This window comes from Calonectris borealis, chromosome 4, assembly GCF_964195595.1.
Source record: "Calonectris borealis chromosome 4, bCalBor7.hap1.2, whole genome shotgun sequence".
Taxonomy (NCBI): Eukaryota; Metazoa; Chordata; class Aves; order Procellariiformes; family Procellariidae; genus Calonectris; species Calonectris borealis.
In genome coordinates this window covers 30180941-30206657 of record NC_134315.1, presented here as the reverse complement: position 1 = coordinate 30206657, position 25717 = coordinate 30180941, and the positions used below count along the sequence as shown (strand labels likewise).

At 35.4% G+C, this 25717-nt stretch overlaps 1 protein-coding gene across 19 annotated transcripts in view; it reads left to right on the top strand.

Annotated features, from left to right (window-relative positions):
• FRYL (FRY like transcription coactivator) overlaps positions 1 to 25717 on the top strand; it is a 185662-nt gene that overhangs the window by 90326 nt on the left and 69619 nt on the right. For 14 of the 19 annotated variants that reach the window (XR_012673492.1, XR_012673491.1, XM_075149039.1 and 11 more), the window contains 20 exons: positions 410 to 549; positions 989 to 1085; positions 3534 to 3613; positions 4108 to 4188; positions 4649 to 4817; positions 6427 to 6519; positions 9529 to 9627; positions 11122 to 11223; positions 13998 to 14042; positions 17317 to 17420; positions 18059 to 18167; positions 19164 to 19250; positions 19917 to 20088; positions 20803 to 20935; positions 21184 to 21291; positions 22595 to 22832; positions 23503 to 23688; positions 23786 to 23872; positions 24665 to 24933; positions 25342 to 25537. Coding sequence is in view for 17 of the 19 variants with exons in the window: in XM_075149039.1 (XP_075005140.1) it covers positions 410 to 549; positions 989 to 1085; positions 3534 to 3613; positions 4108 to 4188; positions 4649 to 4817; positions 6427 to 6519; positions 9529 to 9627; positions 11122 to 11223; positions 13998 to 14042; positions 17317 to 17420; positions 18059 to 18167; positions 19164 to 19250; positions 19917 to 20088; positions 20803 to 20935; positions 21184 to 21291; positions 22595 to 22832; positions 23503 to 23688; positions 23786 to 23872; positions 24665 to 24933; positions 25342 to 25537 (2595 nt within the window). In the remaining 2 variants the exon portion in view is untranslated. The remainder of the gene's footprint in view (positions 1 to 409; positions 550 to 988; positions 1086 to 3533; positions 3614 to 4107; positions 4189 to 4648; positions 4818 to 6426; positions 6520 to 9528; positions 9628 to 11121; positions 11224 to 13997; positions 14043 to 17316; positions 17421 to 18058; positions 18168 to 19163; positions 19251 to 19916; positions 20089 to 20802; positions 20936 to 21183; positions 21292 to 22594; positions 22833 to 23502; positions 23689 to 23785; positions 23873 to 24664; positions 24934 to 25341; positions 25538 to 25717) is intronic. The other 5 variants (XM_075149041.1, XM_075149046.1, XM_075149033.1 and 2 more) reach the window with 2 other exon arrangements.

The window sequence follows — 25717 nt, the reverse complement described above, 5'->3', positions numbered from 1 at the left end:
TATAATAACCAAAGAAGCATGTTTTGGAAGGTTTAGGAGGGTTATCTCTTATCTGTCATTTGTAATGTAAAAGTATGTATACTTCGGAGATACATATGGCAACATTCAGGGACATCCTAAAATCTCTGCTGTTTTCTTAAGGGTTTTATATGGGTTATCTGTATAAATTTAGGATTCTCTGATCCCTGTGAGCTTTGGAACACTTTGCTTAGCTTTGTCATAATAATTGACTTAGAGTGTCATATTTACAGCAGTTGTCCTAGATGAAAATGATACATAAAGTTGCCATTTGGTAAAATTATATGATACACAGTTTTTAATGTTAAATACCAATCTGAAAGAATGATTATAATTCTAGGATTTTTAGACTGCTTTATCATGCTAAACTATTTTTCTTAATTTTTTTCAGTTGATAAGCTCTATGAGCTCAGTAGCAGAGCACTGTCTCCCCTCCTTATTACGCACCTTGTTTGACTGGTACAGGCGTCAAAATGGAACAGAAGATGAATCTTATGAATATAGACCTCGATCTAGCACAAAATCAAAGGGGTAAGAGTTTTCCTTGCAAAAGTCTGTTTGACTTTTGTGTGCTTTCTTGTAAGAAAATGGGTGCTTTGTACTTTTTTGACAAGTATTCTGTATTTGGATCTGTCATTACCTAAATCTGTATAGAAAGAGCATGCGCTTCTTTGAGGTAGTGTATTTAAGTTGCGTAGATGATATGCATGCAGTGCCTTAATGATTTTGGGGTTGATATACAGAAGGAAGTTGGACGCTGATAATTCCGAGCTAGTTTGTCCCATTTTTGAATTGTTTTGGTTAGGAGGGGGCAAGATGTCAGTGCTGCACCAAATCCCAAAGTCTTTCTAACCATCCATTTTATATACGTGTGCAACAATGATTACATGAAAGACAGGTATACCCCTTCTCTTTGATATTTGTGTTCAGTCTTGTGTATGATACGTGTGTTCTTGATTTCTTATTTTAGGGATGACCAACAACGTGAAAGAGATTATCTACTTGAAAGGAGGGACTTAGCTGTAGATTTCATTTTTTGTTTAGTTTTAATAGAGGTTCTGAAACAGGTAAGCTCTTTTGCTTTGGCAAATTTTTAACCTTTTTCTTTTAATGTCAGTTTTGATCATCTCCGTTAAATTTTTGTATTAAAAACTGGAGCATATATATGATAAGCATATGCAAGGCTGTAATTATGCTCTCAGTTGCATAAAGCCTTTGGCCTCTCCTGTCTTTTCTTTACATGCCTGCATTATCTCAGTTCACATGTCTTGGATCCACTAAGTCAAAGCTGCTGATGTACTGCAAAAAGCAAAACTGTAGAAAATAACATTTTATTTATGTTTAGTGCCTTTTGACTGCTTAAACATTTTTGAAATACAGTGTGAAATCATTGAATGACAAGATTAAAATGTCATGTCTTAAGAAAATTAGAAAGGGTAGGTAATTTTGCTTTGCCTTATAATGTAGTGCTAGATGATGTTAACACGTACGATTTCTGTTAATATAAAATTTGCATTGGTATATGGACAAGAGGATAGAGTTTGGCTTCAAGTAGCAGCATTTTTTCCTTGCACCTTTTGAGAGGAGAAAAAGATTACTGTAAGAAAGGGTTTGAAACATGAAACAGACTTGAGCAAATTTCATTTTTCAAATACTTAAGTAGTTTTTGTCTTTTATATTTAGGCACATGAAAATTAAATGGCTTTCTGTACTAAGTAAAGCAAGGACTGTGGTTTAGTTTGCAAGTAATTTGTAGGAAATTTGTGTTTATGTGGTTGTGTGTGGCATGTTTGTGATATAGGGAAAAATGAAAACAGTAAAACAAGAGTTGCCTATCCTTCCCTGAGACACTGACCAATCATCCAAAGTGATATTCCTATACTGCATTGCACAGAGATGCAGAGAACAGTATTAAAACCATCAAACTCTCTTATGTTACGGCTTTACAGAAAGTCTTTATTTCATGCTCTCTCCCTGCCTAAATTTTCTATCAGTGCTAAAGAAAAAGGGAAATGGAATAGGTTGTTTAGGATTGCAGGGTTGTATGGGTAGCTTCTGTATTTTGAACTGGTACTAGTTTTTCTGTTGAGTAGAGTACATGTTGCCAGTGATTCAGATGTCAGGAGAGGTGCCAAAGTTTTGGTCTTGAAGAGAGTCTGTGGTGACTCCTGTAATGCTTGGTGAGCCTCTCATGCTTGTACTCCAGGCAAGATAGGTATCTTTTTGATAAGGATATTTTCCTCTGCTAAAGACCTGCAATGGGCCACTAAACATAGATACACCACTTAAAAGAGTCCTTCAGTCAATTTAGTAGTAAAAGTTATCTAAAGGAGGGTTTGTATGTTCTGCCTGTAATGTGAATCTGCAATTAGGCAGTCACATAAAGCGCAGAAAGGATGGCTTTTTATCAATAAACGTATTTAAATTCACATGACATCCATCTTCCTGTCTTCTTGGGAGCCCTATCATTGTTTAAATCTTATAAACTGTTTTTAGAGGGTGCAAAGGGTGTGATCCAGCCCTTTCTGTAATATGCACAGAGCAACCAGAGAGAGGGTGACAAACATGACCTATGTAGGAACAAAAATTTTTTGCTTAAATGACTATATATTACTCATTGTATAAATATGCATGTAAATAGCCAGTTCCAGTAACTGGAAGTTCTTGGACAAATAGCTTTCCTGATGCAGAAGAGTATGAAATTCTCAAGCAGTAAGTGCTTCATTTTCTGTAGACAAGACAGTAACCTTTTCTTCTAATATATTTTAGTGAAAATCTTAATTACTCTTAAGCAGTAATGTTTAGCAGGATTATCCTAGTCCCCACCTAAATTGCTTTGAAATTTTAAAGATACTATGACTTCATAGTTAAATATAGTGCTTTTTTTAAAGAATACATTTGATTTTTAAGCAAACGTTTTCTTTTAAACCTGAGAAAAGTGGTGACGTCAAAGAGAACTTCAGTAAAAAAGAGCCTTCTAATCAATGCTTGGTTTTGGTTTCTCACCAAATTGTTTCTTACTGCTGGGAAGATTTTTATATGTTTTGGTTGCTTTCATCTGTAGAAAGTAAAAAATGGAGATGATCACCTCTTCTGCATTCTTATTTTTTGGTTTTGTCTTCCTTTCTATCGAGATGAATTGCATTTTGAGGTTAAATCTGTATCAGTAACACCACATAAGGTAGAAAGTGTGGAAAGATGTATAGTTAACCTAGTCTGATGAATTTTGATGACAAATTCATAGTGTTTACATTACTGTTGTTTATTTTATTATGAATTTAATCCCTAAAAGCCAGTATGCAAAATAATTGAAGAGAATGTCAATACAGGTTGTGTAAATGTTCATATATTGCAGAATTAACTTGATATCGTATGCCAACAAAGGACATGACCTTTGACAGTAGTGGGAGAGATTTCTACAGGGCATCTCACAGTACTGTTTATTTACTTCATACGTACATATGTGTATATGTACATGCATAGTTACATACATAAAAATGATATCTGCATTTCAGATACCTGTTCATCCAGTGCCAGATCCTTTAGTACATGAAGTTCTAAACTTGGCTTTTAAGCACTTTAAACATAAGGAAGGGTAAGTTTCACTTGTGCACTTCAAAGTATTTTGTGTGTATTACCAGCCTATGCTTGATTGTTGTGATTGTTCTCCTTTGCCTCACATGTAACATGTTGGTGATAATACTGTAGATGAACACTTATTGATATCTTTAAACTGAAAACATACCTTGAAAGAACACAGCTGTGTTCAATGTAATGCCAAGTTTACTTTGCTTAGAATATACAGAATTATTTGCATAGCCAACCAGAGTAAGAAAAGTCCGAGTTTGGATAACTATAGTAAACTTCCTATGCAGAATATGTCTCTTATGTCCACTCAATGAAATCACATCACTTTAAATCTCATCCATGCGTTTTATGCTTGACTTTCATTGTTTTTATGGTAATAATCCACCTTGCTATGGAACAAACTTTTTGTTTGTAATTGAGAACACGCTTGGGGTTTAGAAGAACAAAGTTGTATTCAACACCTTTTTTTTTTTTTTTTTCCCCCTTTTTTTTTCTCTTTAGGTATTCAGGAACCAACACTGGGAATGTGCATATTATTGCAGACTTATATGCAGAAGTGACAGGGGTTCTTGCTCAATCAAAGTAAGTTGAGTCTCTGACTCTTCTTGCATTTGGGGAAAAAAGAGAATTTAATATAACAGCTTTTATTAGTGACTCCGGTAACTAATCCCTTAAGTGTCAAGTGTAGTCAGGTGTAGTCTGGCGTGTCCGTCTCATGTTCCATCACAATAAATTTGAACAAATCAAGAAATAGCCTTTAGTAGAATTCTGAATTGCTTTGCTGTCAACTTGTAGGTGCAGGGAAGGGAGGCCTGGTATCAGTCAATAGTTGTTGTTCAGTTAATGAGTATATTCTAATGTGCTGATCATCATAAGCACTCTTAAATGCCTGGATTTTAAGTATCAGGGTTCATCTTGCTTGTGTTTCTTTTATTGTAGGTGCTGTTATCATTAATGGACTAAAGAAATCTGTTCAAAATTATAGGCATCATATAAAAGTAACTAAGAATGCAAATAATTACCATCTATATCCCTTGTTCAGGTTTCAAGCTGTTAGGAAGAAGTTTGTCACTGAATTAAAAGAACTGCGACAAAAAGAACAGAGTCCTCACATAGTACAAAGTATCATCAGTTTGATTATGGGAATGAAGTTTTTTCGAGTAAAGATGTATCCCGTGGAGGATTTTGAAGCATCATTTCAGTTCATGCAGGTAAATGAATATTACAGAAAACTGAAATGAACATAATTTTGATTAAGTCGTGAAGCTACAATGATGCTTGCTGTGATCAGTCGCTCACTCTACTTGTGTGTCGTCCTTCATCTTTTTCTGTTTAGTTCATAAGTTCTCAGAGGTATGAATCATTTGTGTCTCTGCAGTTTGTGAGTACCGAGCATAATGACAACCTGTTCTCAATTGTCTTGGTAATGTGGCAAACCTGTAATATATGAATTTATTCAAGACTAAATGAAAATGGGTAGCAATCAAATAATTTTCTTTCTTTATGAAAGCAGTGGGTTAAAGAAAAAAAATTACTTGATACATCTTTTTCTAACAGCTGAGATGCCAAGAAACACTTTTGTTTAAAAAAAACCTTCAGTTAATTTTCAGAGAGACTTAAAATCTCTTTGTTTGCTTCTCCTGATTGTGGATTAAAAATTGTCTTAATGAATAACTCGCCCATTCTACAGTAACTGAAGTTATTGCAACTTGGTCATAAATTTTGTTAGAGCTATTTAACAACCATTGACATTGATCTCAATCCTGAAAAAACTAACATATACATAGGTTCTTTAGATTGTGTCCAGAGTGGTCAGTTTGGTATAGTAGAGTGTGCATACATATGTATGGATGTCGTGGTTTAACCTGGCAGGCAGCCAAATACCACGCAGCCGCTCGCTCACTCCCCCCACCCCCCCAGTGGGACGGGGAGAGAATCGGAAGGGTAAGAGTGAGAAAAACTCGTGGGTTGAGATAAAGACAGTTTAATAGAACAGAAAAGGGAAAATAATAATGATAGTGATAGAATACACAAAATGAGTGATGCACAATGCAATTGCTCACCGCCTGCGCTGACCGATAATCAAGTCGCGATCGGTACTTCCTGGAACACGCCTACCATTCATATACTGAGCATGACGTCACATGGTATGGAATACCCCATTGGCCTGCTGGGCTAGCTGTCCTGGCTGTGCTCCCTCCCAACGCTTGTTTTGTTTTGCTTTGTTTTGTTTTTCTTGAGCTGAATGTCCTTGACTAGCAGGGTACTTCGCAACAACTGAAAACATTAGTGTGTTATCAACATTCTTCTGGTACTAAATCCAAAACACAGCACTAGGAAGAAATTTAACTCTATCTCAGCCGAAACCAGGACAATGGATTATTTATTTCTTTGTAAAATTTTCTTTCCATCAAGGTCATCTTGAAAATGAAAATGAGTATATAAAAAAAAAAATTTATGTTTTAATAATTCCAATAGAGATAAGCGTTTATTTTTTTGAAACTTCAGAATAATCTGAGAAAAACTGCATATTTATATTCTTTTATATTCTGAATACTCTATATTCTGAGTAGAAAGTAAATAGCTAGCTGGTATTATAAATATTCTCCTTTCAATTTCTTTTTAATTGCTGGGGAAACAGGTTTTAAAGCTTCTAATGTTTTGTAAAGTTGATATTGTCAAGGAATATAAGACTAACTTAAATACACTGCATGTTTTAAATTCCAACTGGCAATTAATGTGATACTGCTAGTGGGTTTTATGGCATAGTGACATTTGTCGTCTTTTTTCTAAACACTTTTCTAATGCTTCCTTACTAAGGAATGTGCTCAATACTTCCTGGAAGTAAAAGATAAAGATATAAAACATGCACTTGCTGGTTTGTTTGTGGAAATTCTCATCCCTGTGGCTGCTGTAAGTATATTATTTTTTTTTCCCCCCCTGCTATTCCCCTCACTTTCAATTGGGCTCTCATTGTTAAAATTGCTTGCATTAATCCTCACAATATTACATTTTTACAGATTTAAAAAAGACTATTAAGTAAATTACAAGCACCTACATAACCTTTTAAAGGGAAATGTGTCATGTGATTTGTATATTAGCTAGTTTCCAATCTTTTTTCAGAACTACTTAAAATTGTCTGTTTTCTAGACCCTTTTATCACCAGAGCACTGTATAATCTTATTCTTGCTCTAAAAATTTGATATTTCCTTGGTTTAATATTTGTTCACTCAAGGGTCCCATTGACTTTTCTTTATTAGCCGAAATCTGTTAAGTTCTTTCTAGAATAAACTGAGATATGTAACATTTTTACAATCCTATAGAGAGAATGTGAACTCCTATGCAAGAAGGAAGAATGTAGGTTTTGGCTAATTAAATAAAAATTGTTCATAGACGTGAAAGTCAACTAGATGTCATCCTTCAAGTGGAAGAGCCGTCAATCATTTCCTGTATATGTTCTAAATCTAGAGCCAGAAATTTTACTCAGCAACCATGAACAAGAAGAAACCCTTGATAGCATCACACTGTTGGATGTACAGTGCCTGTAACGCTGCTTGTGAGAATGCTTTCAGTCCAGACAGGTTCTCCCCCTTCCTCCCAGGCTGCTTTGCTTGGTTGTGTAAAGCTTGGTCAACAGGTCAATGAGAAGTTGTGGCAGCTCAGTATACCTCAAGTTGACCATTTACCACAAGCTCAGAAAGTTTCATCATAGTAAGATGGATACTTGCTGTGATTATTGTCTACAATGGTAGTTGTATTAGCAAATGCTAGGCTGCAGTGTGTTTGGCATGCTGTCCCGAAAAATGACAGGTCATGCCTCTATGTTACAAGCAATTATAGGGGCATATTTTGCTGTATATGCAGAACTGGGACGTGTAGATCCCATTTTGTAGAATGGGATCTACAGAGACTAGCATGCCGGGTGGGGATCCTGTCTACGCAAGCTTATAGGAAAAGAAAGATAATCTCTCTGAACTCTGCGTCCTCTTTCAAATGGTCTGCCTGAGCCGTGGGGAAATGCTTCTCTCCCTTCACTGGTCTCAACCTTGCGTTTTTTAAAAAAAAAAAATTAGAAAAGAGACAATCTTTCCTCTTAAGGCATAACCACAAAAAGGTGGTGTTAGTAGTAGCTGTTTATTGGCTGAAGTCTCAATCTTACCTGGGTGTACTTATCCTCTTTTAGAGAAGAAATTCTTGTCCTGTTAAAAAGTGAACGCATTTGTCGTTTTGAACTCCATATTTGCTCGGCTGTTGAAGTGAGGGTGCATAGTGAAAGTACTTAGCATTTAGGTAAACACAAATATTAGTTTGCAAAATCATAATTTAAATATAGTGAAAACTGCACGTACAGTAATGAGGCAGAAGCAGCATTTGGGAATTGGGACCATCCGGTAGTAACCGCTGAGGCACGCACACCGGCTGAGCAGAGTTGTTTTGTGGATCGCTTTCTAGAAGCATAGCCTGAATCAGCACTTTAACCGGTTGGTGAGGGAGACTTGATCTTTCCTTCTGACTCATTGAGCCTCTAATCTTTTCATACAAATGGAGCTTCTTAAATAGAAGCAGAGAGCCCCTTCCCAGATTGAGCTGCAGTTGAGAGGGTTAGTCATAATCTTGGAAGATGTGAGATGCAAGTTTGAATCTTTTTGAAGCAGATGAAGGAGCTGAATCTAGATTTTTCTGTGTCTTGGATACAGAAAATTGCTTAGACAAGGAAGCTGTTGGGTTTTGGCATTGTGACTTCTTTACTGTCATTCTCTTGCCTAGTCATTCAGGCACTTTTAAAAAATATGACCTAATTTGGACCCTGCAGGTATGATGGATGACAGTGGGGAAGTTAAGGCTGATCTGTAAGCCCAAGATTATATCCCAAAGCAACAGCATGGTGCTGGCAACAACTGACTGATTTCTCATGTGGAGCTTGTGGGGTACTGATTAACTTATAGCTTAAGAATAGCAAAAGATAAACAATTTGGGTGTGTGTAGGAAGTGATTTAAAACATAACTACTTTCTCAGTTCTTTCTTTTTGGATTTGTACACGTTACAGAGATACTATACACTGTGTTTTATGCTTCCCCATCATGAATGTTTTCAGTGTGTTCTTAGCAAGGTGGACATGACGTATCTTTTAATAACTTCGACTAATAAAAACTAACAAAAAATTACCTTATATTATAGGGAAATTACGAGTATAGAAGATCTCTTCCAGGAAAGCCAACCCCCTCTCCAACACCCCACCCCCCAATTTGATAAATAAAGCAGAAACACAGTATAAAAGAGTAGGTTGATAATAATGTTTAAATGGATTATCACAGGTATCCAGAGAGAAGCCTAAGAGACTTGCAGTCTCTTAGGGGTTTTGCAGAGGTTTTAATGAAGAAGGTAGCTGCCTGGTTTGTGGAAGGAAGGCTATTCTGTATGCAAGGACAGAGTGGGTAAAAAAGGTGTAGGGCTCCATGCATCTGTTTCATTAATTCTGAAAGCTGAACAAAGACCACTTAGGTGGTCGGTTGGCTGGTAATCCTGTGTATCGTTTCCAAGTTTTCCGTTTTCAGAACTGGAGAACACAAAAGAAAAGGGGAGCATTGAAGAGGGGAACAGTGAAAAAAGTTATTTTTTTAAATACATGAAATTATGCTTTTAAAGAGTTTCAGTGTCGTTTTTATTTATTAGTTGGAGGCAAATACTTTTTCTTCTTTAAGTATGGATTACAGCCACATTCTTAAAATAGTGGCGTGGTTGTAGTGTATGACATGATTTCTTATGTTTCTGTTTATATTTCAGATGAATACACTCAAATACTTAACCTAATGTGAGATTTAACTTTTCAATGTTCTTGAATTCATGGACATTTAATGTGTATTTAAATTGCCTCCTGTATAAACTTTCAAACCCATTTATGCGTGTATTTTTTTTAACAGGCTGTTAAAAATGAAGTGAATGTGCCATGTTTGAAAAATTTTGTGGAGATGCTTTATCAGACTACCTTTGAATTGAGTTCAAGAAAGAAGCATTCGCTGGTATTTTAAAGAAATATTTCAACTTCTCCATTTTGCTCATCGTAGACTTTTAAGCTAGTACATTATATGAGGAAAAGCCTAACAGCTGTATTAATTTTAATCTTAACTCCCCAGTTGAAGTGTAATTAAATTCACAACTTGTGTGCAAGATATGTGCTCTGTTATCTCACTTGTGAGATTGTATTGAAATCAATGCTTGTTTTTTATTATTTTAGTGGGTTTTAGCACAGAGTTATTTAACCTAACGTCTCTTCTAAAAAGAACTTGCATTCAGGGAGTCTGTGTATTTAAATTATCTTTAATTGAAAGATGGAAGAAGATGGAAGCGTCAGACAAGACTTTTCCAGCAAAATAGCAGCCTGTTAATAGCCCTGCTCTGCCTGTTTTCTCCTCTCCTCATACACTTTGTTTCTCTTTTTTCCAGTATTTTTTATTATCTCTTTCGGATATAAATATCTGTGTTTTTTTTTCCCCTAAGACTGCATCTTAGTTTTTCCCCTAAAACTGCATCTTAACAAGGATTTAAATCTCTTATTAATGCAGTATTTGGTAATTCTTGAGGACCATGGCAACCATGTTTCAAGTTGATTCACTTCACTTTGCTGGAAACGTAGAGCTGAATTTTGCATTACAATTGGCATATTCAGTAAATGCAAGTGAATTTAAAATGATTTATACTCACTTTCATGTTAAGGACGAGCTTTACGTTCTGGTATTCTGAGCATATAAAGCATATGTCATTGTACATGGTTAAACTCCTTATGTAAGAATGACATAAAGTAGCTGATGTTAGTATTCACAATGTCATTTTATTTATGAAGTCAGAAGATTACATCAAGATTACAATTTACCTATTTATCCTCATTCTTTAATTTTGCTCCATAACAAGATAATCTGCAGTCAGATCTGGTATTAATCACCATTATGTAGTCTGTTAAAGTATGCGGTCTTTAAACAAATCTTATGTTACTAAAGCAAAGCAAAGTCATGCTAGTCTACATATTCACAGACTTTATTAAATTGTGCTTCATTCCTTACCAAAAGTAGACCTTGAGGACAGGCAACATTTCTGACAATCTAAGGTCTGCCTCGGTTTTTACTGAGTTGATGATGTTTTTCCTGAATATTCTTCTTAGAGGCAGTTCCCCCTCCCAGCATGTAGGACCCCATGAGTTGAATCAATGTGGTTGCAAGGAAAGAGCGAAGGATGAGATCTGCTCACAGTCTTTGTTTGAGATCAGGCCTTGCTAGGGCATGAGTTTCACCGTGGTCCCACTGCCCGAGTCTTACACCACGGGCTCTTACAGCACATAGGTTATACCCAGGACACCACGCCTGGCACGCATGTCCTAGTGCAGGGGAAGGGCTGCCATGCAATGCTAAAACTGTGAGAGTGAGAGACAAGAACTGACTGTGTGTCTCATTCTCAATGTACAAGACTTTGGAGGTCTGCAAAGAGCAATTTGATCAATTCTTTTTCCCCCCTACTCATAGGCTTTGTATCCATTGATCACCTGCCTGTTGTGTGTCAGTCAGAAACAGTTTTTTTTAAATAACTGGCACGTTTTCCTGCAGAACTGTTTGTCACATCTAAAGGTAAGAATCCTTTTCAATTCAGGAACTGTTGCAAATCGATAGCATTTATTCCGATATGTTCTCAGCATTCTTGTGCCAAATAAACAATGAATATTTCGCTGTTTAAAAGGACACTGTGAAATATATTAAACTTAGTAGTAAGTTTTTATGATGCTATGTAATGCTGGAAATACATGTGGTCCCCTTGGGGACCATCAGTTTTACCAAGTCAAATCTGCAGGAGAAGTATCTGCTAATAAACGTTATTTATGCCAGAGGAAGTACAAACTGTAATTCTTCATGTGCAAATTATATGTGAGAAAATAAGTGGCTTGTCTACTCCTTTAAGTGGAATGTATAGTAAGTGCAAAATTTCTCTCTTGTTCACTTATTGAAGGAACAGAAAATGAATTGGGAATCCAGAAAAGAGATTATATCTGCAGCCTGTGATATATATTTTCCAAATAAAAATTACAGTGTCCCTTTAACTCATGGCTTCAGTTGATAGCATTGTAAACAAGAGTTGATTGATAAAGAGATCAAGATTCTTAGAAATAAGGGATTTGTTTTAGTGACTTTCTTGCAGCATTAATTGTCTTTCCTTAATTTTGATTAACATTGTTCATGATTTTGCCTAATGTATTGATTTTGATAATTTTAATAAATTCTTTGATCCACCTTCACAATATTCATTCTGGTTAGGTGTGAGTGACAATTCTGAAGCTTATTAGTAAAATACATAAAACAGCATGAAGTCAAAATCAAACAGGTTTAGCTGCTTGGATTGTTTTTTAAGGGTCATTTTGTTTTCATGACATCTTCCACACTTTTCTGTTGCTTGTTGGGTTTTTGTATATTTTTCATCTAACGTTGCAGTTCTTTTGCAATATTTGCCTTGATTTTTGTTTTGTTGTTTATTTTGCTTATGGAAGCTGCTTTTGCTTTTGTTTTTAAAGCTTTTAAAAAAATACTTACAATCTAGGAGTTGCGTTTTTCTGGCATAATGTCCATTGCTGATAATGGATGTATTAAAACTATAAATGCCAGTGAGTTTAACTGGTAGTTGCTGAGCATGCATTTTATATTTTACTTAGTTTTGTTAACCACTAACAGCTTAACACATTTACTGTAAGGCTCTATTCAGTAGAAATTCTACATAGGAATTTCTGCAATTCAGAATTTGCAGTGTTATGATGCTGTACCATTAATGAGTTATTTAGGATATTTTATGGCTTGGTTTATTTTGGCCCACCAAATACTATTGGTTTTTTGGATGCCTACCTTGTTCAGAAATTTTGTTGAGTTTAATCTTGAAAAACACACCCCCACTGTCCTCATGTGTCTTACCAATTAATGTCTTCCTTTGTTTCTGAAGCTAATTAAATGCATGCATTCTGTAATAAGTAATCTAATTAATTTATAAATCTGAATTTCACAACAGTTTAGTCTTTTAGATTTCCCCTTCCCCATTGTATTTCCTGATTTCCTAATGACTAAAGTTATTTTATTTGCAGTTACCTAAATATGTAAAATGCAATAAGGATTCCAAATCCATTGTTTCTAGTGTCTTTGTTATTTAATAAAGTAATTTTGAGAGTTACTGGGAGATGCTTTAGAGTACTGAAAAGGTTCATCCACCCCTGCCGTATTAGTTAAAATTAACAAATTAGCAATTGAAATAACGACAACACTTAGACTCTGTTGCAGGGATATTCTATGAAGAGTACAGGTCCATTAGCAAGTCGCCAAGAGGTAACGTAGGTCGTGGATTCATGGTGCTTGCTTTATTCCCTGGTGAGTGCCCAGTGCAAACTCTTCCCTAGAAGTGAGCACCATGTGGTCACACTTTGGTGACAGAAATAAGCGATTTCCCATTTGCCATGGTATGAAAGTTCACATCTTCGCAGTTGCTCCATAGAACCTGATGCATAGTATATTCTTACCCTGCCTTACCCTGCAGTATTTCAGTGCTACATTGTACTTGATAATGCTCCTGAGAGTGCTCTGAATCCTAATCCAGTACTAGCAATATTTATTGCCCTTGTAAACCATTTGTACTAGGTTTCAGTGCACACTACCTTTAGTTATCCTCAAAGCAGGCTTATTGTATGGGGAAAACATCCTAGCCTTGCTGAAAGGAGGGAGCCTAGGGGTCTGGACCAGTGCAAATAGCAGATAAGTGAGTTGTAAGAGTCAGTTTAGACTGGGAGTGTACCAAAGGGTGTTTCTTGGTATACGTATAGCTGGCCTTGTCCCACAAAGCAGTTGGGATGCTGTTTCAGCATTGAGCCCAGCAGGGCATTTCTTTACACACAGTAGTGTAGGGAAAATTCTGAATTTGTTCAGCAGACAGTGACACAGGGTCAGTATTGTAAAACGTTTTGCTTACTTTTTTGACTAGTATTTAGATAGACTAATTCTAGCAGGTTTGTCAGAAAGCTGATAGGTTCTTGGATGAAGCAGAGTTGTCGTGGTACCCTTACCACCTCTTCTGGGGAGAGGAAGGAACATTTAAGAAAGCTGCTGAAATGGGAGGGGAAAGTGTCTATAATTCTGCACCACTGTTGGGTGGAAAAGAATAATTTTTTTTCACGGCTTAACCTTAGTGTCTGTTACCACAAAACCTTGAAGGATGGAGGAACGTTTTCTGCCACTGTAGCAAAACCTGTATTTCTACTGAATAGAGTCCTTACTAGACAGCTATCTGTTGTTTTTGTGCTTTTTTTCATCTAACATGCATGTGCCTTCCATTCTCATGTTTGTTATGTTTTGCTGTCTCACATTGCTTTATTTAGATGCCATCTAACAACAGTATCAGAAAACAAATAGAAACACTGCAGGTGAGTTAATATGTTGTTATAACTCAGTGAAACGTTGCTTTGTCTCATGTAAATACTTTGTTTTGGTTTTTTATATGTTAATTGTTGTATTTTGTGCTTTCCTTTCTTTGTAAAACTGCTGTTAGTACTGTTAAGAAGCAACAGTACTAAGAATAGCTAATGTTTCAAAGATCTTTTTTTCTTGCCAGGGATTAAAGGAGAAAGATCAGAAAATGATCTAATATCACTTTTTCCTTGGGGGTGAAAATGTGGCTTTGTGAGATTGAGTATCAATATCACAGCTGGTTTCCCTGAACAGCAGTGCATGTTTCCACTGGAAGTAAACTACCTATTCAGATGTATGGTTTTTTCTGTTAATTCATTTCAAAAAGTGTCTTGCATGTGAGCAAACTTGAAAACATTTTCACAATAAAAAAATGTGAAACTGATTTACTGTAACAACTTTCAGTGCACTAACCTGAAAGACTTTTACACTGTTGGTTTTGCAGGTTTTAAAAAGTAGAAATTGTTTTAGTTCAGAACAGAAGAAAAGTTTAACATCAGTGTTAAAAAGTACTTTCTTCAGTAAGTGACTACATTTGACTAACATGGAAAAAATGCTATTTTGTTTCTTGCCTTCATTGGGATATGTTTCATTGACTCATCTTAATGTGTCATGTAAGACCACTGTAGATTTGTTCTTAGTTTTTTGGTTTTGTCACAGAGATACAGTTCTTGACCACTTATTCCATCGTCTGCTGATATAATTTATGTTAAAAGCTTTAGTATTTTAAACAGAACTATGTTGAAAAAAAACCCAGATAAAGTCCTTTAAAGTCTGACAGGCATCAGCTAAAAAGACTGAAATTCAGCCAGGTTGGTGAATTATGCAGCTATATATACCGTATTCTAGTTGCAATAATCTCAAAGAGAAGAGGAAATACTGACATATTAATACCAAGTGTACAAGAAGTGTGCCATAAGTTAGACCCAAAAAGCCGTTTTCTTCCAACATATTTATTTAGTTCCTAATTATAGAAAGAGACAATGAAAATTTTCAAAGCTTAAGAAATTAGAAGTACTGCTGTATTTATTTTGTAACGTTTTTAAAAAGGTGAATGCCTCCTTATACTTTTTTTTAACAAAGAAGCAAATTTTGTCATAACTAATTAGAAGTAGCTATAGTGAATGATAAACCTCCTAACAAATAGAATATTGTTAACACGTTGTAAAATACCTGCTACCTATACAATTTTTTTTATTAGATGATTGAAAGCCAATAGTAAATTTTTGGTTTTCTTCTGGACCAGTAAATTAAGCTCCCCTTTGGAATATCAGAAGTGAGAAAATTGAAGCATTACTCAGTTCTAGACACTGCATTTCAGATAGACTTTGATAATGCATGTGCCAATGAATTCACCAGCCTACTTTGAACATCAAGAACTGTTGGCCTGTAGACGAAATATGATGAATAATAATATCATGGTTTTTGCTGTTTAAGTTGATTAAAATCAAAGCTATCACAGTCTCACCCTGTCGTACAATTATGAGCGTTTGCTTTTTCCTCACAGTAGCACTGCTGGTAAATTAACTGCACAGTGGGACAGTTATCTGTCTGAATACTAACCAGGGACAGGTGTAACTTTTTACTGGTTAGATTTTGTCCAGATCACCTTCCTAAACTTACTTGCTGCCTAGTTGCAGGTGTGCTAATTCAGAGGCTATGGCAGGAACACATTGATGAGTGTGAAGGGAGGGTAGAACAGCATTATCACTGACATGGACTGGGTTGAGTTATTCCCTCTAATATTCTGATAAACCATCATGTATGTTATATGTCTGTGAAGTACCACTTTTGCCCCTGTGATTTTGTGATGGGCTTTTAGCCTTTCTTAAAGTAAGCTGCTGCTGAAACCAATAGTCACGATCCACCCGTGTTAAAGCCCTCCAAAATACTCTCCTTTGTATACTCTATTGCACAGACACGGCCATGAAATTATTTGGATCAACTTACTGGTGTGAGTTGGACTTCCTTACTGCTAGAGTCAGTGCAAAGGGAGCAATGACATTGCGGAGGAGGGAACCAAGGATGAGACCATCTCTTTTCGAACAGTATGGTCTTGGATCCACTTTACACGCTGTGTGAAATTGTACTCCACTTGTTCTGGGAGGAGAAAGTCGGCTGCTATTCTGACTCATTGGCTTGTGGTAGAGGCCACAAAAAGTGAAATTAGTTAGGTTTAAGCCATCATATAGATATGTCTTGAAACAGAAGGACTTCACTGGAGATGGGGAAGCTGTGTTTTTGGGGTTCTTTTGTTGGTTTTTTGTTGGTTTTGTTTGGGATTTTTTTGTTTGAGTGTTTTTGTCTTTTTTTTTAAACTGAGAGAATGCCTAAGAAGTTGACAACTGGGAATCATTTATTCTGTTCATAAGCTCATACTTATGGTTAATTCCAAGAATCTCGCTGGACACTTCAAGATTATAAATACACCAAGAATCCCTAGTTGGAAAAGGGATTGCTGGAGTTGGTTCAAAGAATGTTAGTTACTTACTGTTTTACAGCTTAAGAGCTAGGAGGAGCAAAGCTAAACTCCTAGTAGCAGCTTTAAGACAAAAAATAATTGTTTTTCATACGGTGCATGATTTAAACTGAATTATGCCACGAGATTTTATATTAATTCAAGAAAAAGCTAGCTTAATTGTTACAATAAAAATCCATTGGAAGTGAGTAAACACTAATACAGCCCACAGGAAATGGCTAGGTTGGGTGAAGCCTGGCGTGCACACCCAGAGAAGCATCCTTGTGTGCCTGCCCTGTTTTGCATTCTTTTCTTCTGTACCTGCTACTGTCCGCTGTCATAAACTGAATGATGGACTTAGACTTTGCGCCTGATCCAAAGCAGCTACTCCAATGTTTTAGACAAACTATAAGTTAGTTTGCTATAAAGTAGGTATTCATTACCAATGGCTTTCTGAGAAAAGTTCTTGGAAGCAATACACTCTTGGTGCTCACCTCAAGAGGAATATCTGCTTTTTAGTTACTCCTCTGCTCTCAGAGTGAAAGACGTGTAAAATAATCTGGAATTACTAGTTAAATATTCAGGTAGCATTGGAAATATGCAATACAGGGTTGTTTTTATGAAAACACATTAAGACTTGTAGTCAGTATTAAACACATCAGTTTTCATTGTTAAAAAAATTTGAAAATATTCTCAAAAGTCACAAGAGTAATAGTTGAATTTTCTGAGTGTCTCACAGGCAACAGTAACTGTATTTTTCATTTATTTTACAGAATAAAGATCCCAAAATGTCCCGAGTTGCACTGGAATCTTTGTATAGGTTATTGTGGGTTTATGTTATTAGAATAAAATGTGAAAGCAACACTGTAACTCAAAGGTAAGTTCATTATGCAAAGGATTTCAAACTATTGATTGGTGGGTTTTTTTCCCCACTAGTGATATCAGAAGAGACCTTAAAGCCAGCTCAGGGATGGTCTAGTCAGGTAAACAGGGGAACAAAGACTTCATCTTAATAGAGAAAGCCAAAAGAACTTGATTACTTTGACGAGGAGAAAGAACAGAGTCTACAATTGTCTTTGCAGGGATATGCAGGGATAGAAGAGGACAGAGAGATAAGAAGCAGGAAATTTATTAAAGTTAAAAGGCACTAATAGTACCAGAGCAAATAGGATATGAAGTGGCCATCACCAAATATGGGCTGGAAATGAAGAGGTTTTCTTTAGGAATTAACATCGTAAGAATTTGGAATAGTCATTCAGGTTTTGCCCCTCCTCCTGACTATTACTAACTGGTTTAAAGCAGATCTGGTCACTTTATAAATGAACCTGTGATATTGTTGCCTATGACAGTAGAGGGCTGTACTTCCTGTAGGTGGTCCTACCTGTCATATGCTTCTGTATTATTTAGTAGCAATTCCCACACACTCTTCCAGATTTGAACTGTAACATCTATGCTATTATAAAGAGTTGTTTTTTAAATTTTTTTTTGTTTCTTTTTGTTTCTAAATTCTTGTAGCCGTCTCATGAGCATTGTATCAGCACTTTTTCCAAAAGGATCACGTAGTGTGGTCCCACGAGACACACCTCTGAATATATTTGTGAAGATTATTCAGTTCATTGCTCAGGTAAGAATACATCTAGGTAGAGCTATAAGAATAGGGTGAACATTATTTGGAAGAAATGTAAATTTAAGGTTAGTTTTTGAAATATTTGCACTGAATTAATGGTCTTATATTTTGAATAGAATTTCCCCAAATATGTATAACAAATGAAATGACTCATTCTGTTTCTACTAGTGGCAAAATTGTTTTACTTAAACTTCAATAATTCTTGTGTATGAACATTATGATGATTAATATTTACATTTGTATTGCACTGTTGTGGGTGTGTGTGTGTATATGTATATTAAAAATACACTAATATAATTAGTATATTCCATTATAATATTTTTATAAGGGACAAAGCATTTGAACAGTAATATCCACTTATATTTAGCCTGGAGAATAGCCTATGTAGACAGAAAAAATATGCAATGCATGCAGTAGTGTGTAGTTAGTATTGCATTATGATTTACATTATTTTATGTGCTTCTGTTATCCTAATATCAAAATGCAGGATATGATCTCACAAGATAAACTCTCATTCATCTACAACCTTATAGATTAGAGACATGTTTTCCTGTCTTACAGATAGCTTGTCTGTGCTTCAGCTTCCAAAATGATTTGCTTCTGGTCATACAGGGATGAGGCAGGACTCACAACCCTTCAGTGTTCATGTTTGTTTCCTAGGGCTCCTCTTTTTATCACTAATTTTTAGTTATCTAAAACAGTTCAGTTCATTTGTAGAAATGTGTTTGACCTGAGCAGAATTGTCTGGGAATTTTTTCAGGAGCAATGGTTCAACCATATCAGGGTATGAGCTGTGTTGAATTGTACTATATTTTAAAAAGAACATTAAATCATAAGAATAAATAGGAAAAAAGGAATATTTTTTAAACTTTTTTATTTTTTATTTTTTTAAACTTTTAAGACATGATACCCAGGACCTGTGCAAAGCCAAGAAATTAAACTATGCATATTAACAGAAAAGAGATGATCATATCCATCTATTTTCCTTTATAGGAACGTTTGGATTTTGCAATGAAAGAAATAATATTTGATCTTCTTAGTGTTGGAAAATCACCTAAAACTTTCACTATTAATCCAGAGGTAAAAAAGCTCATTACTTGCGTGCAATAAGAACAAGGCGATGGGGGATTTTTTGGGGGAAAGTGGTTAACTATTTTTGAGCTGGGATGAAAGCAGATTAATGAATATCTGAAGGGGTGTTCTGCTAAAACTAAATAAATAGTTGTAGTCGTGCACAATTGCTGCTTCATTTCCAGTGAGTAAGCTAGCAGCAGTACTACAGTTCAGGCTTAATTCAACAATAATTTCAGTAAGTATATGTGAATTTTTGTTACAGTATAACTGTAAAGCCTTTTTTCAGGGAAGTCGTACCTTGCTCATATGGTTCAAGATCCAACCTAACAGATGAGACGTTAAGCAATGTCTGTCTTCAGTATGTCATTCTCGAGATTCATACTAACTCCTTTAGTGCTCTGTACTGTAAAATATTCGGTATATTAGCCCATGCAAAGTCAGTTAACTGGAATCAGAGTTGTGGGGAGGCATTGAAGGCTTAAACTTTATTCTTGTTACTTTCATTACCCTAATATGTAATATTTAAATAGGGCCTGTCCTACTGGAACCGTACTGCTGTCTGTTTAAAAGAGAGGAAAAATGCAATTTGTATTTTGCCTCATCTGTGTTACTTTAATGTTATAATTTCTTTTGCTTTCTCTTTCCTTTTTCTTCCCTTTTTTGCTGTTGAAGAGGATGAATATTGGCCTCAGAGTCTTCCTTGTCATAGCAGATAGCTTGCAGCAGAAAGATGGTGAACCACCAATGCCAACAACAGGAGTTGTTCTTCCCTCAGGAAATACTCTGCGTGTGAAGAAAATTTTTCTTAATAAAACGCTGACAGATGAGGAAGCAAAAGTTATAGGTATGTTGTATTCTTTTGTAAGTTGGTATTCCAATATGTGCCTATATGTTCTCAATTATTCTCAAGCAGTACATTTGTGTAACTTTATTTCTGTATTTATTTTAATTGTTAGTGAGAATCTAATGATAGTCTGTTTTAACAGAATTGCTTTGGTTCTTTAGAGAGGGCTGCTAGACAATATTGACCTTCTGGTGTCCAAGACCAAATCCATGGCTTTTTTTGAAATGTTTTGTGCTGCCAAATAAGCACAAAGAAGCCTGAGTGCAATTAGTGTGGTAAATAGCATGGCAATTTTTGTTCCCTTGATGTTGGTCTAGAATGTCCCAAATGTCCCACAGCTGAAGTGGAGTAAGACAATTTTGATCCCTGTGCTCTGTTGATCTTCTGTGGATGAGGTAGTCGTCTCTAAAGGACTGTTTCAACATGTAAAATTTGAACTAGAACTAAAATGCTCGGAATTGAGAAAACAGAAAAGCAACTATTGTTTGCTTCCTTGTTTATGTTCTTTCTGAAAGAAACTTCTACTTTCATATGGTATCTCCTACTACTCATTTAACATGCATTTCTTTTGACACGTAAAGTGTGTGTTTCATGTCATCTTTTGTACAAGAAGAACTTTGTCCTAAGGTGAATAAGTGGCAAATATTTTTAAAAAAATGTGAAGATTAAATGAGAACAAATGAAAGAGGTGATCGGAACTCTTTGGCTTTTCAGGAATGTCCATATACTACCCTCAAGTCAGAAAAGCGCTAGATAGCATTCTTAGGCATTTGGACAAAGAAGTTGGAAGGCCCATGTGCATGACTAGTGTGCAGATGTCCAATAAAGAACCTGAAGACATGATTACGTATGTACTGAATTACAATATTTTCACTGTCACAGTTATGTCATATTTTTATGCTGTAATGTTGCAGATGCCATCATTAATGTATTACAGTTGTTGGCTTTTTACTTGACTATTAAATGAGTGCTAATTTCATTAATAAATGATAGAAATTTTTGTTAGCTCCTTAGTTTTGACATGAAATTGAAAATATTTGTGGTGTACTGAAGTAGATTTTCCTGTTGTTTGTTGGTTATAAACTGGTTTTGTAGGGGTGAGAGAAAACCTAAGATAGATTTGTTCAGAACTTGTATTGCTGCTATCCCAAGACTGATTCCAGATGGCATGAGCAGGACTGACCTCATTGAATTGCTTGCAAGGTAAGGGAAATGAAACTCTGCTCTTAAGGGATGTTACTTTTTAAATGCTGTATGTATAAGAGTTTGTCAGTGCACTATGTAGTGTGAGTCCACTGCATACAGAATCCGTTCCTCATATTCCTGCCTACCTTCCGCAATTGGTCAAGTGTTACTGGCCAGAGTAGCAGGAGGTAAATTTATCCTGAAGATGTTGCACTTATTTTTAGAGAGAATTTTTTGAAAAGTAGGAATTTATTTCTGTTGCTTTGTTTTTTTAACTTGTTTTATCTTTTTGTTACTATCATACAATTTTTTCCCTTTTTTCTTTTTCTTTTTTTTTTTTTTCCCCCCTTCCTATTGCTAGTACTGTAAATTATCAAACAATTCTTGTTTGACATTACCAAAATGTGAGACAGGCAGTTACAGGAATTTTTTTTTCTTGTTGTCACTAATCCTGCTTCCTTTTTCCATTTTTTTTGATCCAACACTACCCATAATTCTTCCATCTCTTATCTCAATTTAAATTGAATGTGCCTTATCAGTACAGATAAGTAGTTGAGACAACTGGACAGCCAGGTGTTTGCAGGTGGGTAAACTGGGCATTCAGAGAATATGTAGTTGTGGTACATGCAGACAGTCTTTACTTATTACTAGAGTGATAAACCTTCCTCTTTTTAACTTTTTTATTTTTAATACAATAATGGTCTTGGTGCAGAAATACAGGATAGCTTTTAGCTTTGAAATTACAAATTCATTTGCATATAATGTGTTGAGTTACATATATAAAAAAGTTAGTAATAATGTGAGAGAACAAGATTTTTCTAACACTTTTTCTTCAGTGTCAAAAATTACATAAAAGGCATGAAGTATTAAGTAATAATACAGTACTGGATAAGTTTCTTCTACCATAGTGGGCTGAGACATATTTCCAAAGTAAAGCTGCTTTATCTGCAAAAACAATCTATTCTTTTCAATTTTTAAATTAAAGAAAACAACCTGTACATCTCAGGGTGGCTGCCTACGGAGCTCTAAAGTGGTTGCTCAAATGCATGCAAAGATGTGCCTATATGAAAGATTTGATTATCTGTCTTGCAAATTATTTGTTTATACTAAGTTTTGTGAAGTCTTGCATTATTTTGCTGTAGTAGTAGTGCCTTCTGTTAGTAGCCGGTTTCAGATGTATTCAGTGCAGAAAATGCATCTGTGTGGAAGTATTTTACATTGTACAGTAAAGAAGGAAGAGTTAACTCCAAACTTTAATTTATAAAGGCTGGTTAAGAGTATACCAATCTAGGGTGGTGATACCGGTATTTTTTCTAAACAGGCTGACAATTCATATGGATGAAGAACTTCGTGCCTTGGCTTTCAATACTCTCCAAGCATTAATGCTTGATTTTCCAGATTGGCGGGAAGATGTTCTTTCAGGATTTGTATATTTTATTGTGCGTGAAGTGACTGATATCCACCCAACGCTTCTTGACAATGCAGTAAAAATGTTAGTGCAGCTCATAAATCAGTGGAAACAAGCAGCCCAAATGCACAATAAAACCCAAGATTCTCAGGTATTTCTAAATAAGGTCCTTTGGTGTTAAAACTTGGTTTGAATCTACATACAATTTTATTAGTAGACTTTATTGGTTTTGTTAAGTAATAAAAATTCAGCTTACTTTCTTACAGTGCTTGAAGATTTTTAGACCTATTATTTTAAATCAGCATTTTTGCCAAAAAATTACTTTAATATTATTAAGTATTCCCTAAACTAATTCATGGACACATTTTAGCTTAACATCAGAAGTCATCATGTGTACCTGGAAATAATATATTTCTTAATTAATATTACTTAATATAGGTAGAAGTGGATAAACAGTGGAACTAGAAAAAAAGCACCATCTTTTACAAGCAAACAGAAAGGGTTCAAATAATTTAATTTTATACAATTCTATACATAAGAGTATTACTTATTTATTTTTAATGTTGCCCACTGCATCATTCTCGTGAGAAAGTGAAAGAAGAAAGACTTTCTTGTGATATTTGTTTGGACTGAGTTCAGAGAGATACTAAAAAGATAAAGTAGTTGGTATTATACCATTCTCATAATGCAAAATTTGACTAGTAGCCAAACAAGGTCTAAATACCTTATGATTAATTCTGCCGTCGCCAATAATGGAACTATAGCTTGGTTGTGTTTACTTTTTTTTTTAATTTGCTTAACTTCTGTGATCTTGTTCTTAGCGTGGTGTATCCAATGGGGCTGCCCATACTCTTCCTCTGGAGAGGACCCTTTATTCCAGTGTATTTCACGTGGTGGAAGGCTTTGCTTTGGTCATCCTTTGCAGCACAAGACCTGCCACCAGGAGGTTAGCTGTCAGCGTTCTCAGAGAAATAAGAGCCTTGTTCACACTTTTAGAAATTTCTAAGGTAAGAGTCGATGACCCATTCTTGTGACTGCCTAATAAAACTGCTTTTCTCTTGACTTTCTTTGAGCTTTTTATGCTTTGCGTTTTGTCTTTTGTAGAGTGATGATGAGTTGGCTATAGATGTAATGGACAGACTAAGTGCTACTATCCTGGAGAGTTTCATACATCTCACTGGGGCTGACCAGGTAAGAGAGTTATTAAGTTGGGTATAAGATGAAGTAATTCTGCAAAACTGTCCCAAATAAATTGTATGTATTTTAACTGATAGAGTCACTATGTTCATGCTAACTTTATCAACAATTTATCACTTAAAAAACCAAAGAAACAAGCAAACCCTAACAAACAAACAAAAAACCTCAAAAAACTTGAGAAATGTTGTGAGGCTGACACCACCATTGTACACTTTCTGATCAATAGTGTGTCGTTATGACCACCATATACACACAGACAGCTATATCTGTATCTGTTTTTTCTCATCTTGCTCCTAGATTACAGTTTATTTGAAACTGCCTTTTTCTGCAGCGATAGAGTGTCTAACAGTCAATGTGTCCTTTATCCATGATGAAAGCTATAATAACTATCAATGAATAATGACTGAATTCCACATTTTTATATTTATCATTAACTCTTAATCCAGGAGAAGTTCTGCTTTTAGATTTAGGAAACAAGTTGGAATTCAGTAGTAAGGCTTTTAGAGTCTGGAATCTTTTGGAAGAATTAAGTCATCATGACTGTGAAAGGGCCTTTTTCTAGAATTTACTATTTCCTAATACCCAGTTCCTTCCCAAACAGCATGTTTATATAACTGTCTACATTAGGAACCTCTGTAAAACAAACCATAAATTAATGAATGTGTTCTATCTATTCCAAATGTGGTTTTGACACTGATATTTTATTAGATATTTAACAATTAAGAGATTGTTATTTAATATACATAGATATTAAATACTGCCTTGTTCTCTTTTTTGTGCACACAGACTACTTTACTGTACTGTCCCAGTTCAATAGATTTACAAACTCTGGCTGACTGGAATTCCTCCCCAATCAGCCATCAGTTTGATGTGGTCAGTCCATCACATATATGGATATTTGCACATGTGACTCAAGGCCAAGATCCATGGATTATAAGCCTCTCAAGTTTTATGAAACAGGAAAATCTTCCAAAACACTGCCCAACAGCAGTAAGCTATGCTTGGACGTTTGCTTATACCAGACTCCAACTGCTGTCTCCACAAGTGGATATAAAGTAAGTTAATTTCCAAAGTAAATACAATATATTATATTGAGTATTCTTTCAAGATTTATCATCATTGTAATGTCATTATGTTTCAGTGAGGTGACATATGCACTGTTACTATTTTCTGTGGGTTTAGTTCAGCTTTATATAACAAAAAATTAAAGCAGTTCTATCTGGAAAAAAGTTATCTGCTGTAAAGATTAATTAATTCATGCCTTCGGCCATATCGTAGTTCAACAGATTTGACTATTGATTGATTATTGATTCTGAATAATTTCTTCAGAGTTTACTGTCTTAACAATTTTGGAAGCAATGGCACATACATAATTGGAAAATAAATTCAGTAGAAAAACAAAGGGAAATCTGGTAAGCTTTATTTACTATACTGTGATTTGTTTTGTTTTGTTTTTTTAATAGCAGCCCTATCAATGCAAAGAAAGTGAATACTACTACAAGCAGTGACTCCTATATTGGGCTCTGGAGAAACTACCTGATTCTTTGCTGCAGTGCAGCATCTTCTTCAAACTCCTCCACCTCCACAGGCTCTGTGAGATGTTCCCCTCCTGAGACGCTGGCGTCTACTCCTGACAGTGGTTATAGCATTGATTCAAGAGTAGGTTCTTCTATTGCTTACTGTAAATAAGTCTACATGTTTCTGGAAGTAGAAACACCTGAGGCTTATAATAACTATCATGATTGTTAGAAACTTGTGTATTTTTTCTGAAAACATATTTTAGTATACATTTGTGTTTCATTTGTTTAGGATAGTTTTTCTGTTTGCTTCTCCCAATCT